Source organism: Balaenoptera acutorostrata, chromosome 3 (genome assembly GCF_949987535.1).
Source record: "Balaenoptera acutorostrata chromosome 3, mBalAcu1.1, whole genome shotgun sequence".
Lineage (NCBI taxonomy): Eukaryota > Metazoa > Chordata > Mammalia > Artiodactyla > Balaenopteridae > Balaenoptera > Balaenoptera acutorostrata.
In genome coordinates, this window is record NC_080066.1 from 152515720 (window position 1) to 152530257 (window position 14538).

Genomic DNA, 14538 nt, shown 5'->3' on the forward strand with positions numbered 1-14538 from the left:
AAGGCAATTTAATATGTACCAAGCACATATACATTATCTCATTTAATCTTCAAGGTACCTTTATGCTTTAGATACTGAGTTTATTGATGGAGAAACAGAAGGTTAGAGGGTTAAGTAACTTGCCCAACATTATGCAGCTAGGAAATGGTAGAACTGGCATTTGAATTCTGATCTGACTCCAGAGCTCTTGCAAGGATTTTATTTTCAAGTGCTGACAACTCATTTTATCTCAAATGTCAAAATTGACCTCAGATCTTTATTAGTAGTAACAGTAGTAATTAAAGCTGCCAATTTTAGTGGCTTACTATGAGGACTTACGGTGTGCCAGGCACTATGCTTAAATATATTTAACTTGTATCATTTCATCTAATCCTCAAAATAATCTTTTGAGGTTGTATTATGTTAATTTTTTTTTTTTAATGTTAATTTTATAGATAAAAAAACTGATTCTCATAGGTTTTAAATATCTTCCCCATACTGGTAAGTGGTAGTGCCAAGACTTGAACTCAGGGCTAACTGGCTCATGCTCAACCATTATGTAGCATTGCCTCCTGACTCCTCCTCTTCTTTATCGCAGCAAAATCACCATCCTCTCAGTTTCCAAATAGGAAGGCCATCTAACTTAAGGCAGCTTGATGAGATTCCTGCCACTAGATTCTGATGAATCTTTTTTGAAATCTTTTTCTGAGGTTCTTGAGTTCATCTTGTTAAACATTTAACCTTATTTATTAACTGCAATTTTCTGTTTTCCTGATGTTTATTCTGTCATATGTATGAATATATTGTTCATTCATTTGGTGACTTTTGGAGTGCCTGGCATTCTGGGGTTAGTGTGTGTATACAGATACGCTTTCCAAAAAGTTACAGACCACTGGAAAATCACAAACATTAAACTGTGTGGTATAGTCTGAAAGAACAGTATCATCTAGAGCTGTGCTCCTCCCTCCTTCAGGGCCCAGCTCCTGTATTGTCAGCATGCCAGCCTTACTTGCTGAGTTTCTGTTTTTCTCCTTTACTGTCTCACACTGTCACACTCATAACAGTTCTGACACCAAATGTGTTTTCCCACACCAAGCAAGTCTCTGTGACACCAGGTGGGTGTCTATAATTTAACTGAATTCTGACACTATCTGGAAACAGCGTCAGATCCCACAGGTTAAGGGCTCAGCCCCACAAGACTGCCACCTACTTCAGATGTCTATTGCAAGTAGCAAGTCCCCAGGTTACTCACAACCTCTGTCTGACTTGGCTTCCAATTGGAGTTCCCATGACCCCGCCCCGGATTCAATTATTTGCTAGAACAGCTCACAGAACTCAGGGAAACATGTTTACCAGTTTATTATGTAATAAAGGATATGATAAAGGATACGGGTGAGCAGCCAGACAAAGAGATACACAGGGTGAAGTCTGGAACAGTCCCAAGCACGGGAGCTTCTGTCCCTGTGGACTTGGGGTGTGCCACTCTCTTGGCACATACACATGTTCACCAGCCCAGAGGCTCTCTGAACCCTGTACTTTTGGAATTTTTATGGAGGTTTCATCACGTAGGCATGATTGATGATTAATCCATTTCCAGGCCCTCTCTCCTCTCTGGAAAATGGGGGTAGGGCTGAAAATCTCAAGCTTCTAATCATGGCTTGGTCTTTCTGGTGACTCGCCCCCATCCAGGTGCCCACCAAGAGTCACCTCATTAGAAGAGACACTGCTGTCACCCAGTAAATTCTAAGGGGTTAGGAACTCTGTGTCAGGAATCACTGTCAAAGACCAAATATTAGAACAGATTATCCTAGTGCTCATGTCACTTAAAAAATTACAAGGGGTTCAGGAGCTCTGCATCAGGAGCTAGGATCCAAGATTAAATGTTAGAACAAAAAATTCTCCTAGCACCCCTGTGTACAAGGGTTTTGAAGCTGTGTGTCAGGAAACTGGGGCAAAGACCAATATATATAGTTATTTCACACTTGTCGTTTTCTGAACTTGCTTTGGGCGCTCTCAGTTTCAAGGCTGTGCTCATACTAGTCCTTATGCCTGAAATTTCCTTTCATCCTTGTCATCTTTAAAGAGCAGCTTAAATTCAGCTTCTTTAAAAAGAGAAGTTACCACAGTAAGAATTCCTCCCCTTTATAATTGCATATAGCACTTTTTTATACCAGAATTAAAGTCATTTATGAATACGTTTATCTCTCACTAGGTTGTGACCCTTGGGAGATATGGACTGCATCTCTGATTTTTTTCACTTTTTATTTTGAAACAATTATAGACTCATGAGAAGTCACAAAGAGTACAGACCAGAGTTCCTGTGTGTGCTTCACCCAGCTTCCACTCAGAAGTGACATCTTATGTAGCCATGGTACAATATCAAAACCAGAAAGTCAACAGTACTGTCAGTTAGTCTACAGACCTCATTCAGTTTTCACCATGCATCTTTGATTTTTAAAATAACAAAGTAATACTGTAGAAAATGAAAATTACGGAAAAGCACAAGAAGAAAATAAATCATAATACCACTATCAGGATATAACTACTGTTAATACATTGTGAGATTTTTCTGTGTACCTCTCACTAAACAGCTGTTTTTATTTGTTTGCTTTTATAAGATGGGATTATGTAATACCTATTTTATAACCTTTAAAAATCTGTACTCTTAAATGGATCTAGAAACTCAACCTTAGAGAGAATTGATGTAAGGTAAAAATCCTGAGAGCGTATACACTGTTTTCCTGATATCCTCAGAAGGGATGGGATCACCAAAGAAGGTAGCGCAGTGCAGCTGGGGCTCAGCCCTTGAGGAGGGAGAAGGAAGTATTATGCTCAGAGGCAGCTACTCTAAAGAAAAGGGCAGGGCTGTCTGCAGGGCTGTGTACTAGGAGATCACTGAGAGGTGACACCTGCTGGATAGTCCGGTTGAAATTATATAGCATGAATTCAGGAAATCAGAGTAAGTCGTTGGAAACAGGAAAAGATTGATGGGAAAAGAGAATAATAGTTCATCAGAAGACTGAGTCTTTATCTTATTTTCTGTCTCTAGGAGAGAAGCCTTTCCTTTGTGAAGCCCAAGGATGTGGCCGTTCCTTTGCTGAGTATTCTAGTCTTCGAAAACATTTGGTGGTTCACTCAGGTACTAGAACCTGTGCCATTCATAGATTTCAGGGAAGATGGAGAGCCAAAAGGGCAAAAGGTTAGGGTAGTGGTATAAAGAAATCTAAAGAGAAACAAACTGTTCACTGTAAAGTTTCCTCCCTATCCTGACAAAATCAGAAATCAAGGCCCTTGATGCTTGCATTCAAAGGGCCATATAATCAAGGAGAAAATATCTAATTATTATTATTTTCAGCTGAGCCATTGAACTGCTTTCTAATTGAGACCTTTTTCTGAGGGAATCAACAAATTTATTTGGCACTACACTGGGTACTTTATAAGTTACGTCAGATATGGTCCATGGAGTTATTCAGAGCAGAGACTTGCCAAGGCAGAAGTGAACTCGCAAAAGTGGAGAGAGATTCTAAAATGGAATCTGGTAATTGTTCAAATGGCTAGCCATGGGAAGCAAAGGGAAGCCAGAATGGGAGGAGTGGGGAGAAGGAACTAGAAGTTATTTATCATGAAGACAGCAAAACAGTTCAGTGGGAGCAAGGGAGTTGGAGAGGTATAATCAGTCAGGGATGTGAATTTCAAAGCTGAGATCCTAGGGGTAGAGCAGTTTTTTAATATGATGACAGATTCTAAGCAGAGATAGCAAACTGATAGCCTGTGGGTTAGATGTGGACTTCCAGATGTGTTTTGCTTGGCTTGTAGAGTGTTTTCATTTTACTATTCTTTATTTTATTATGTAAAATTTTGTCAAACATACATAAAAGTAGAGAAAAATCCTTTTTTACATAACAATAATGCTGTTATCATATCTATCAAAATTAACAATAACTCCTTGGTTTTATCTGAGATTCACTCCATGTTTAATTTTTTTCCAATTGTCTCAAAAATGTCTTTTAAAGTGGCTTTGTTTAAATCAGGATCCAACAAGGTCCACTCGTTGCACTTGGCTAGTAAGTCTTCTTCAATCTAGATCTATCTGTACTCTTTGTTTTTCATGCTATAGACTTATTGCACAACAGAGTCAGTTGGTCTTGTAGCTCATCCCACGTTCTGGATTTGTTGGTTTGCCTCCTTTTCTTCATTTAACTTGTTCCCCTGTATTTCCTAAAAGCTTCAAAGGTTCAAAGATTTTGGCAAGGTTTTGTTATAGGTGGTTGTGTTTCATTTTGCATCACATCAAGAGGCATACAGAGCTTAGTTGTCAAAATTGATCAGTTGGTTCAGGTGGTAACACCCTGATCCCCACACATTGTAATGTTCCCTAGCAGCCTTATGGTTTCATCTCTGAATAACGCTTGAATTCGTTATTTCAGCAGGGTTGTAAAATGTTATTTTTCTAATTCCATTATTCATTCACATTTGTTAGCCGGAATTCTTCTGTATAATGGGTCTCTATCAACTAGGGCTATTTGGTAATTTGTACACGAAAGGCAGGATAAATGCGTAATTCTTTTAACTGTGAGTTTTCAGAGTAAGAAATTGGTACTCTGGTTACTTCTAGTAGTGTCATTTTCACTGCTTTTTTTCTCTCTCTCATTAGTATTATCTTGAATTCATGTGTTTCTACATATTCACTGTATTTCAATCCATTATAGTTATTTTTTAACAGCTTTTGGACCTATAATGCACATACCTTAAAGTTCACCCATTGTAAGTATACACATCAGTGATTTTTAGAAAATATATAGGATTGTACAATCACCACCACAATCCAGTTTTAGAACACTTGCATCACACCAAAAGTTCCTTTGTGCCCCTTTGCTGTTAGTTCCTGCTCCCATCCCCAGATCCAGGCAGTCATTGACCAGCTTTCTGTCTCTATATATTCTGCCTCTTCTGGAAATCTTCTGGTCATTTCACTTAGTTTTGCTATCTACTAGTCCCCTGTAGGCATAAAGGGTTTTTTTGTTTTTGTTTTTGTTTTTGTTCTTTGGCGTAAGATTTTGACCCCGCTCTAAGTGTGGTTGTCTGGTAGGTGGGATAGAAGTTGAGGGTTTCAGACTTGAGGACCTAAGGGATAGTTCAGATCATTGTGTAGAAGAACCACCAATGTGAACGTTGAAGACTGAGAGTTGTGGCAGGAAACGGGATAAAGGTATATTATGAATCCAGGGTTGGAATCCTTGAGGCTAGTGCATGTCCTTGAGGTCCATGGACGACTGTATCTGAAAAGGGAAGTAAATATTCTGTGTGTCTACCATGATCTTATACCAGAGAAGTTGTTTTGTGGAAGCAGCAGTACAGTGGGTCTAGAGAGTACTGGAGGCTGGGAGCAGTGAGTGTGCTAAGCCCTCCTGGTGTACTTTCCAGCCTTCCCCTGTGTACTGAAGGTTGAGAGGCTGGGGGAAGGTGCGAAATGGGAGAAGGAGTAGCCTCTTAATGTTTAGTTTAACATCCTCTGGGCTTCTCCATCTAGGGCTTGAGTCCATTCTCTTGCTGTCAGAAATGTACCCTGTCTTTTTGGCTCCCCTGTCTTAACCTGGTCTGTGTTTCAGGAGAGAAGCCACATCAGTGTCAAGTCTGTGGGAAGACCTTCTCTCAGAGTGGGAGCAGGAATGTGCACATGAGAAAGCACCACTTGCAGATGGGAGCAGCTGGGAGTCAAGAGCAGGAACAAACTGGTAAGGAGAAGATGGTTTAGTGGAGGGCTATATTTTGGGGGTTCCAAAAGCCAAATAACTGGCCTGTCTGATATGGAAATTTTCTGATTCTGTTTTGGGTAGAAAGATTGGTCTCATTTGATGGACTAGTGGTTTCCAAATGTAACTGTACAGTAAAATCGTTTGCAAGCTTTTAAAACATATATTGTGTATTGCTTGTCCACCCCTCTCCCCCAGCAAAACAAAACAACCTGATAAATGAGATTACTTGGTAGTAAAATCCCGGAGTCTATAGTTTTGAAAGTTCCTCTAGTGAGTTTGATGGTAACTAGTGCTGATCCATGAACCATCATTTGATTGTCACTGTGATGAAGATTTCTGTATGACAAGAGTTTAAGCATTTTTTACTTATCAGTCATGACTCTCTTTTTACCCTAGCTTAAATTTGATAATACGTTTTTATTATTATTCCTTTCCATGTCTTTCATTAATCAATTATTTTATTCTAAATACTCCTTTCTAAGGATGCACCCATCCCATTTTATATGTTTGTTATCCAGATGCTGATCACAAGCAAGGGTATTTATCCATGAGGCTCAAACTCTTCCCTTCTAGGTTTATTTTTGCTTCCCAAAAGTAAGTGAAATAGAGGAGGTGGCATCCAAGATACAGGTTAACTTTTAGTTCTGAAAAAAAAAGCCAGCTTCTCGTGAAGGAAAATGGGGACCAGGCACAGCCTTGACTGCTGTATGTCTCTCACATCCTATTCTCTGTGCAGCTGAGCCACTAATGGGCAGTAGTTTGCTTGAAGAGGCTTCAGTAACCAGTAAAAACCTGGTGTCTATGAATTCTCAGCCCAGCCTTGGTGGAGAGTCCTTGAACCTACCAAATACCAATTCTATCCTAGGAGTTGATGATGGTAAGACTTTCAACTCTCCTTTATTTGGGGAAAATGGGCTGCAACTAGGGACTAAGGAATGGGGTTGTCTCCAAAATGGAGGTTTTAATTAAGTTCATTTCTTGTGAGTAGAAATGGTATGATTGAGTAGCATTTGTGTTGTCTCTGGAGTAGATAAGTGAATATTTTAAAAAGTTTTTTCATTGAAAAGATAATGTTGCAAAAGAATAAAGAGAAAAAGTTTTAAGAAGAAAATTATCCATAATCCTAGCATCCTAGCCCAACTATTTCTATCTTTCCTATTGCAGTTATGGAAGAACTTAACTTTTAAAATATTTAAACAGAACATAACCAGGTTTTACAGAGGAGAATTAAAGCAATTTCTCCATACCTTCAAAAGCCATATCTTCTGGAGAAAAGAAAGGGCTCTCTAGGAAACAGTTGCTCCTCTCTGGTATAGAAATTTCACCCAAGTTACACAGGCCAGGCCCTCTTCTCTGAAAAACTTAACAGGTGAGGTCAGCATGCATTTATTCAGTGCCTACTGTGTACCTGGCACCATGGGAAAGAAAAGTAGAAGACAGGGACCTTAAAATCTAGTTGAGAAGTCAAAACTTACATATGGGAAACAACATTGAGTGAGAAGAAGATAGTGTATAAGCAAACGTTAAGTTATGTGGTATCCTGGAAGAGCAATATAAGCTAGAAAGCCCCTAGAAGATCCTCTTAATTTATTTGAGAGCTAAGTGGTTTATGTGTAAGCAATTTCCAGAAGATCTTCGTGGTGATTCTGCTGATGAACATTTAATGAGTCTGAGATCCTTTGTTTTCGTTACTCATATGGCAGTCAGTCAGTTTTGGGTATAAAGACCATGTTTGTGTAACTTATATATGGAGCCTACAAGGCCCAGAGTGTGCTTCCACAATAAGCCTCTTCTGTTTCATAAATGATACTAAGGAGAAAAGTCTCAAGGGAGGAAGAGACAGTGAGAAGGAACTTTGGAGCCAGGTTTAAGCTCTTGACTAGCACGTATTGCACTATTTCCATCACTGGTGACTGCTTTAAGGGTTGGCTCTGGTTCCCTGATTCATAAGCAATTTTAATCCAGTTAATAGTGCTAAAGCCATATTACTCTAAATTGGCATACTGAAAAATGGTCAGCTGTTATATCAAGATTTCTTGCCTTTTCTTCCCATCCCCCTTTTGTAATACTTTCCAAATTCACTGAAAGTGATTATCAGGCAGGAATTAATTTGGAAGAAACACAGGAATGTGGGATTCAGTTTTTCAGGGAACAGTTTTAAGAGTTCTTAATGAGAGATTTGATAATGAAAGTAGGTAGGTAGATCTGTGGATTCACTTTGCATTGAAACATTTTTCTGCTGTTTCAGAGGTGCTTGCTGAAGGATCCCCACGTCCTCTGTCTTCAGTGCCTGATGTGACGCATCATTTGGTGACCATGCAGTCAGGGAGGCAGTCATATGAGGTGTCTGTCTTAACTGCCGTAAATCCACAGGAGGTAAAACTATCTCTTGCCCTTACTTTGTTTCTGTGGAGATTAATGTGGAGAATGATTGGGAATCTATTTCAGAGGATCTGAAAAAATTCTCCAATTTCCCTTTCCTGGAGACTTTGATTAGAATATCTTACCTTAAGCTAAGCATGAGTCCAGGTTTGAAAGGAACCTGAGTATTAGGGTCTGCTGAATTGGGAGATTGGTCATTCACAGCTGGGACTCTGAGCTCTAGTTTCCTTGATACACATGCCCTAATTAATGAGATCGGCTCCTCCTGTTCTTGCCTCACTTGCGATGAAAATGCTGCTTTTATTTTATAAAGAAAATAACATCCTGGGACAAAGTAGTCCTTGAGCAAAAAAGATAGAGACAAAATCATTAGAAATAATTATCATTCATTTTGCTAGGGCCAGTTGTCTCGGAGATACCAGGCGGAATCAACTGGGCATATGAGAATGTGTCCACTTGCTTGTTGAGTGAGAACCATCATGTAAATCAAAGGGGCTTTTAGATTGATTTTAAGCACCCCTTACTCTGTTTTTTTGGCTCTGACCTGGAAAACAGAATGAAAACCAGTTGGGCTTCTAGAATCTTAGGATATTTTATTGGCCTTGTGTCGTGGAGGTAGATGACTTCCTCATGAGCTCGTTTCATATGCATAAGCTTTTGCCAAAGCCTGTATATTCTGGCTTTGGTGTTATAGTATCTTTCACTTTTCCTTTCATTATAGCCTGTAGACCACAGTCCGCTGTTACAGCATTCAAATGACTCTGCATCCTATATTGAATGGTCTCAATTTTTCTGTAATATTTCTGAGGATATCCAGGATCAGAAGGCTCTGGGCATGCATGTTAATGTTTCTTCCAGGACCTTTCCTTGTATTCATCATTGCGACCCATTGTCTCAGTCTTGCTTATGTTATATTGAAAGTTTTTGCTATTTGGTATCATTGGTTCTTCCCTAAGTCACCTTCTCCTGGTAACCGCTTTGGAACATGTCTCACCTGTGGAGTCTTCCTTTATTTGTTCCCCTCTTCGTTTATCTATTTAAAATGTTTTATTATGGAAGTTTTCAAAGAGTATAAATACTGAGAACGAGAATACTATAGTGATCCATGTACTTGTCACCCATCTTCAACAATTAACTGTCTACTGTTCTTATCACTTCCTTCCTACTGTTTGCTGTTGATGTTTTATTTGTAGTGCAGTATTTTAAATCATAGACATTTCATCTGTAAATATTTCTCTAACAGATATTTTTTCATAACTATATCTTTATCATACCCAACAAAATTAACAATAATTTATTGATACCTCTGATTCTTAGCCTTCTAAATTTTTTCTCAGAAAGAATCTTTTTATGGTTGGTTGGTTTGAATTAGAATTCAAACAAAGCCTATACATTGCATTTGGTTAATAATTCTCTTTATCTCTAATAGTCCTCCCCCTCTTTTTTTCAGTATGGCTATCTATTTAAGGAATTGGGTTGTTTGTCTTATAGCATTTCCCATATTCTGATTTTGGCTGATTGACTCCTTTTGTTGTTTGATTTCTTTCTCTATCCACAGACTTCCTGAAAACTGGTAATTACATTTAGAGGCTTGATTAGATTACTGTTTGTTTTTCCTCTTGGCAAGAATATTTTTTTTTTAATTAATTAATTTATTTTTGGCTGTGTTGGTTCTTCGTTTCTGTGCAAGGGCCTTCTCCAGTTGTGGCGAGCAGGGGCCACTCTTCATCGCGGTGCGTGGGCCTCTTACTGTCGCGGCCTCTCTTTGCGGAGCACGGCTCCGGACGCGCAGGCTCAGTAGTTGTGGCGCACGGGCTTAGTTGCTCCGCGGCATGTGGGATCTTCCCGGACCAGGGCTCGAACCCGTGTCCCCTGCATCAGCAGGCAGACTCTCAACCACTGCGCCACCAGGGAAGCCCGGCAAGAATATTTTATAGGTGGTACTCTTGCTTCCTACTACATCTCATCAGGAGACACATGATATTTGGTTGTTCTCCTCACTGATCTCAAGATTGACCAGTGGGTTATGTAAAAGTTTTGGCAACCATTACTGATCATGGCCTAGATCTGTTTTTCATTAGGGCTTGCAAAACAGTGATACCTTATTCTCTTTTTCCTTCTGCTTTTATTAACTGTGATTCTTCTATAAAAGAAATAACTTTTATTAACTATTGGGTTGCTCTGAAATAGTTCAGGAAAGTCATCCCCTTCTTTTTGTACCTAGTACAAATTATTATCCTGATATACCAATCCACAACACTCAACATTTTCTTTTTTTTTTTTTAATTAATTTATTTATTTTGGGCTGTGTTGGGTCTTCATTTCTGTGCGAGGGCTTTCTCTAGTTGCGGCAAGCGGGGGCCACTTTTCATTGCGGTGCGCGGCCTCTCTTGTTGTGGAGCACGGGCTCCAGACGCGCAGGCTCAGTAGTTGTGGCACACAGGCCTAGTTGCTCCGTGGCATGTGGGATCTTCCCAGACCAGGGCTCGAACCCGTGTCCCCTGCATTGGCAGGCAGATTCTCAACCTCTGCGCCACCAGGGAAGCCCATTTTCTTTTTTTATATTTGAAACTTTGGAGTTTTTCTCTCCCATACTGCTAAATACCTTTTTTTAATTGAAGCACTCCAGATTACCCCAAATAAATGCCAGATGAATAAAGATAATTCATTCAACAGATATTATGTACCTGATGTGTGCAAGGCACTCTGCTGGGTACTAGTTATACAGTAGTAAACAAAATATAATCTCTGTCTCAAAGAGCTTAGAGTCAGAGATAGGACCTCTGCCTTTTATAACTCCATAGCTATGTAAATGGTGCCCCTGGAGTTGTGCTGTACAGAGAGTTTAGAATGGGAAGGGCAACAGGTCAATGAACTGGCAATTTTTATACAGGGTAGGTAGTGCTAGTCTTGGGGGAAGTCAGGATAAGTTTTAGAGTTTAAGTTGAGACCTGAGGGGTGAATAGTAATCATCTTGATGGAGAAGTGGGAGGGATTGGAAGAAGTTTAACAGGCGTAAAGGTAGCAATGTGTGCAAAGGAGAAGGGAGCACGCCCGACTATGGAACCACAAAGGGTTGAGTGTGATGGACATGGAGTGGAGAGATTGGTGTGGGATGGAAAAACGAGAGCAGGAAAGACAAGCTGGTTCTTCTCTTTAAGGGCCTTATAGGACATGATTTTATCCCGGGGGCACTGGGGAGCCACTGCATGGTTTTAAATGGGGTATGACATGGTCAGATTTGTGTATGCAGAAAGTCCAGTAGTAGCACATTTGTTCTCTTGAACCTGTAGCTGGCTTCCGAGTGTCCTTGTCTGGGAGATGCTCACTCACAGCCTCAGGCAGACACAATAACACAGACTACCTAAAAAAAAAAAAAAAAACAAAGGAAAACTTGGCCTTCACTCCAGGAGAACACAAAGGGCCTTTAAGTCCTGTGTACCCAGTTTCAGAATGGAAGCCTCAGACACTTAATAGAAAAATATTAACACCACAAGAGGAAAGTGCTGCCCTTAGATGTAGTTGAAAATCCTTCACTATCACTTTTTCCTCATGGATCCTTATGTATTTACAAATACAACTTCTGTCTGAGCCTCACTTCTTTTGTCTTTCCTTTACTATACCATTATTACCTTCCTCCCATCAAGGCATTTTCATTGCTCATCCCCTCCTTTTCCTTCTGAAGGTGGGCTTACCACATCCTCCAATACCTTCATTTTTTTTTCAAGCTATAAGCCCCCAAAGGCTCCAGGCTTCATCCTCTTCCTCATCCGGGGTCTAGGTACTAACTGACTGTTCCTCCAGTGAGTGAGGAATATTGACTCCTTAGGGATTATTCTCAGATGCCAGAGAAGGAGAAGGCAATAGCAACCCTTAAAACAACACATGCCCATTCCAAATTGTTTTTTAAAGATCACCATGCATTGTAGATCAGACCTGTAAGAATCTGCTGATGCACTTCTAATTGGACTCCTGTAAGTATGCTCTAAAAATAAAAATAACTTATCAAGAACAAGTGTCAGAAATTATCATGGAAAATATATGAAAAACTACAAGTTAACTCTCACTCAGATGGTTCAAATTGGACAATTCTGATTTTTCCTCAGTGTGGCCAGGTCTTCTGAGAATCAGACAGAGGACTCATTGTGCAGACCCAGCTGAGACCCCAGGGCTTTTGACCTTCTGTGGACTAAAGGTCATCCCAAATGGGGTTCCATAGCCACACTGACTTCACATTCTTGAATTCAAGAACCAGTATAAGTGATTGCCAGTTAGCTTTCACTATATCTTAGAATATTTCCCAAATAAAACAAGGAGGAAAACAGAAATTACAAATTCTTTAACATTTCTCATAAAGTGCCATTGCTAAGTTTGAGTGTAAACATCTGGATCTTGGTCTAGATTAAAAATATACCGTTCATAATCTCTACCACACAGTATCAACTGAAATCTGTGGTTTCTTTCTCTAAGTTTAAAATTTTTCTTTAAATTTCTTTAAATTCCATACCATTGAATTCTACTATGTAAATTACCTTCATCTAAATTAAGATCACCAAATAAATATATCTCCAGCTCTAGAATTTATCTGATTAGATTTTAACAAACAATGTTTATTCTGTTTTCACTGTATTATTCCCATCTCATTTTCTTTTCATAATAAAATGGAACCCAATTTCATCAATTATTATACAAAAACACCTTTCAACGGGAACCTTGAATGTAGAGTAGAATGTCCACGGTAGCTGCCACCCTATTGGAGACTCTCAGGCTTGTCTTCCCTCATCACAGGAAAGGTATTTTAAGCCCAGGAAATCCCTGGATTTTTCATGAGTGGGTTGTAGCTCTCACGTAGAACTCCATTCCTTTTACTTCTTCTTGAGCCTTCAGCCTGTACTTTGGCTAACTGACTGATGTAAGATTTTTGGTTCCACCAGTTCTAATTTCCCTGTGGTTATAGATTCCTCCATCACTGACTAGTGAGTATGTGATTACACAAATAATAGTTTGGCTTATAGGATATTATAATTATTATTATCAGGATATTTTACTGCTATAGTAGGAATGCCAGCATCATCAAATGGTCAAAGTGCTGTCCCAAGGCCAGTACATAAATGAGATCTATCAGTCTGTGCATGTCTTCTGATTTGGAACTAGCTGTCCCTGACTCACCCCTGCAATGCATTCCCCACCCCCAATTGTAAACCTGTCACTTAGTATGAATTATTTTTCCTGTTATTCACTGGTAACTATTCCAGATTTGTTTTTAATCTCTTACAGTTACTAAACCAAGGAGATTTAACTGAAGGACGGACATGAGCATGGGTGCTGACTCCTGGAAGAGCAGCTCTACCTGAACCCAGAGTGCATGCAGTGGGAACAGGATGCTTATGGCTCACAATTTGCCAGAACCAAAATGAATCTGTGAAGGACAAGACCCCACTTTTGCCTCTGTTCATCTTTCCTGGCCTAGAAGATGACTGTAGGAGAGCTTCTATTCAACTACCATCTGATTCAGACAAGGAAGAAAGCAGTGAATGTGGGCTGGGTAACTGTACCTACCTCTCTTCCCACTGCACAATTTTGGGATAGACTTCTCCCAAAAGTGAATTTGATTATTTGTTGGCTGAAGTTTCTCAGTAAGACTGTTGAGGGGAGGTTTTCCTTTGAAGAGTTTTCATCCCATACTGAGCTGTCTTTTCACATGGGTGAACTAAATCCTGCCACCAACCATAAAACTTCACCAAGAAGTTAAGCTTTCAAGATGCCTTGTTGCTTTCGAGAAGGGAGTGGTGTCAGTTCTGTTGTGACATTCTCCCTTTAGCAACCTGAGTAAGAGACTCTCTGCCACTGGTCTTCAAAAAAATAAATTACTTGAATCCCTGCTTGGCCCAGGCTGAGGTACTATCTTGTCCTATACACCTCTACTTGGCCACTTTGCTTTCTTTGTTTATGGAACATACAGTAGCATGTTAAGAGGTTGTTTGTTTTTTGCTTTTTGGTTTTTTTTTAAGTTAAAAATCACCTGATTCAGAGCTTCAATTGTTTTTCCTTTAAATAAACAAAACAGCCAGTCAGTTCTTTGGCTCCTTGTTTTAAACAAAATTTGTTTCCTTTTGAGAGGAGATTAAGAAAATAATTCAGTCTTTCCCTTTAAGATGGGGCACTGATTTACCCTCAGGAGTCCATGCAGGTAAAACTGAGCTCAGAAGTCTTGGGGAAGATGACATGAGCATCTTCATCTCCAACTAGCAAACCCACGTGGTAGTTATCATCAGAGTATCATTCTTGTCATCACCAAAAGGACCATGTTTGAGTCTGGAAAAATGGCAATAATAACAGATATTTTTGAATATTTCCAGAAAGATACTTTAAAAAACATGAGAAAGGTTCTTCTGTCAGAGTAGGCACTCTTGCTACCATC

At 39.6% G+C, this 14538-nt stretch overlaps 1 protein-coding gene across 5 annotated transcripts in view; it reads left to right on the forward strand.

Annotated features, from left to right (window-relative positions):
- The window catches only part of ZNF410 (zinc finger protein 410), a 40204-nt gene extending 26013 nt beyond the window's left edge, over window positions 1-14191 (forward strand). For 3 of the 5 annotated variants that reach the window (XM_007184437.3, XM_057542399.1, XM_007184436.3), the window contains 5 exons: window positions 3029-3118; window positions 5589-5714; window positions 6472-6612; window positions 7984-8111; window positions 13395-14191. In XM_007184437.3, coding sequence (XP_007184499.2) covers window positions 3029-3118; window positions 5589-5714; window positions 6472-6612; window positions 7984-8111; window positions 13395-13433 — 524 coding nt within the window. In that variant the 3' untranslated portion in view covers window positions 13434-14191. The remainder of the gene's footprint in view (window positions 1-3028; window positions 3119-5588; window positions 5715-6471; window positions 6613-7983; window positions 8112-13394) is intronic. The other 2 variants (XM_028167035.2, XM_057542400.1) reach the window with 2 other exon arrangements.
- Window positions 14192-14538: the final 347 nt, after the last annotated feature.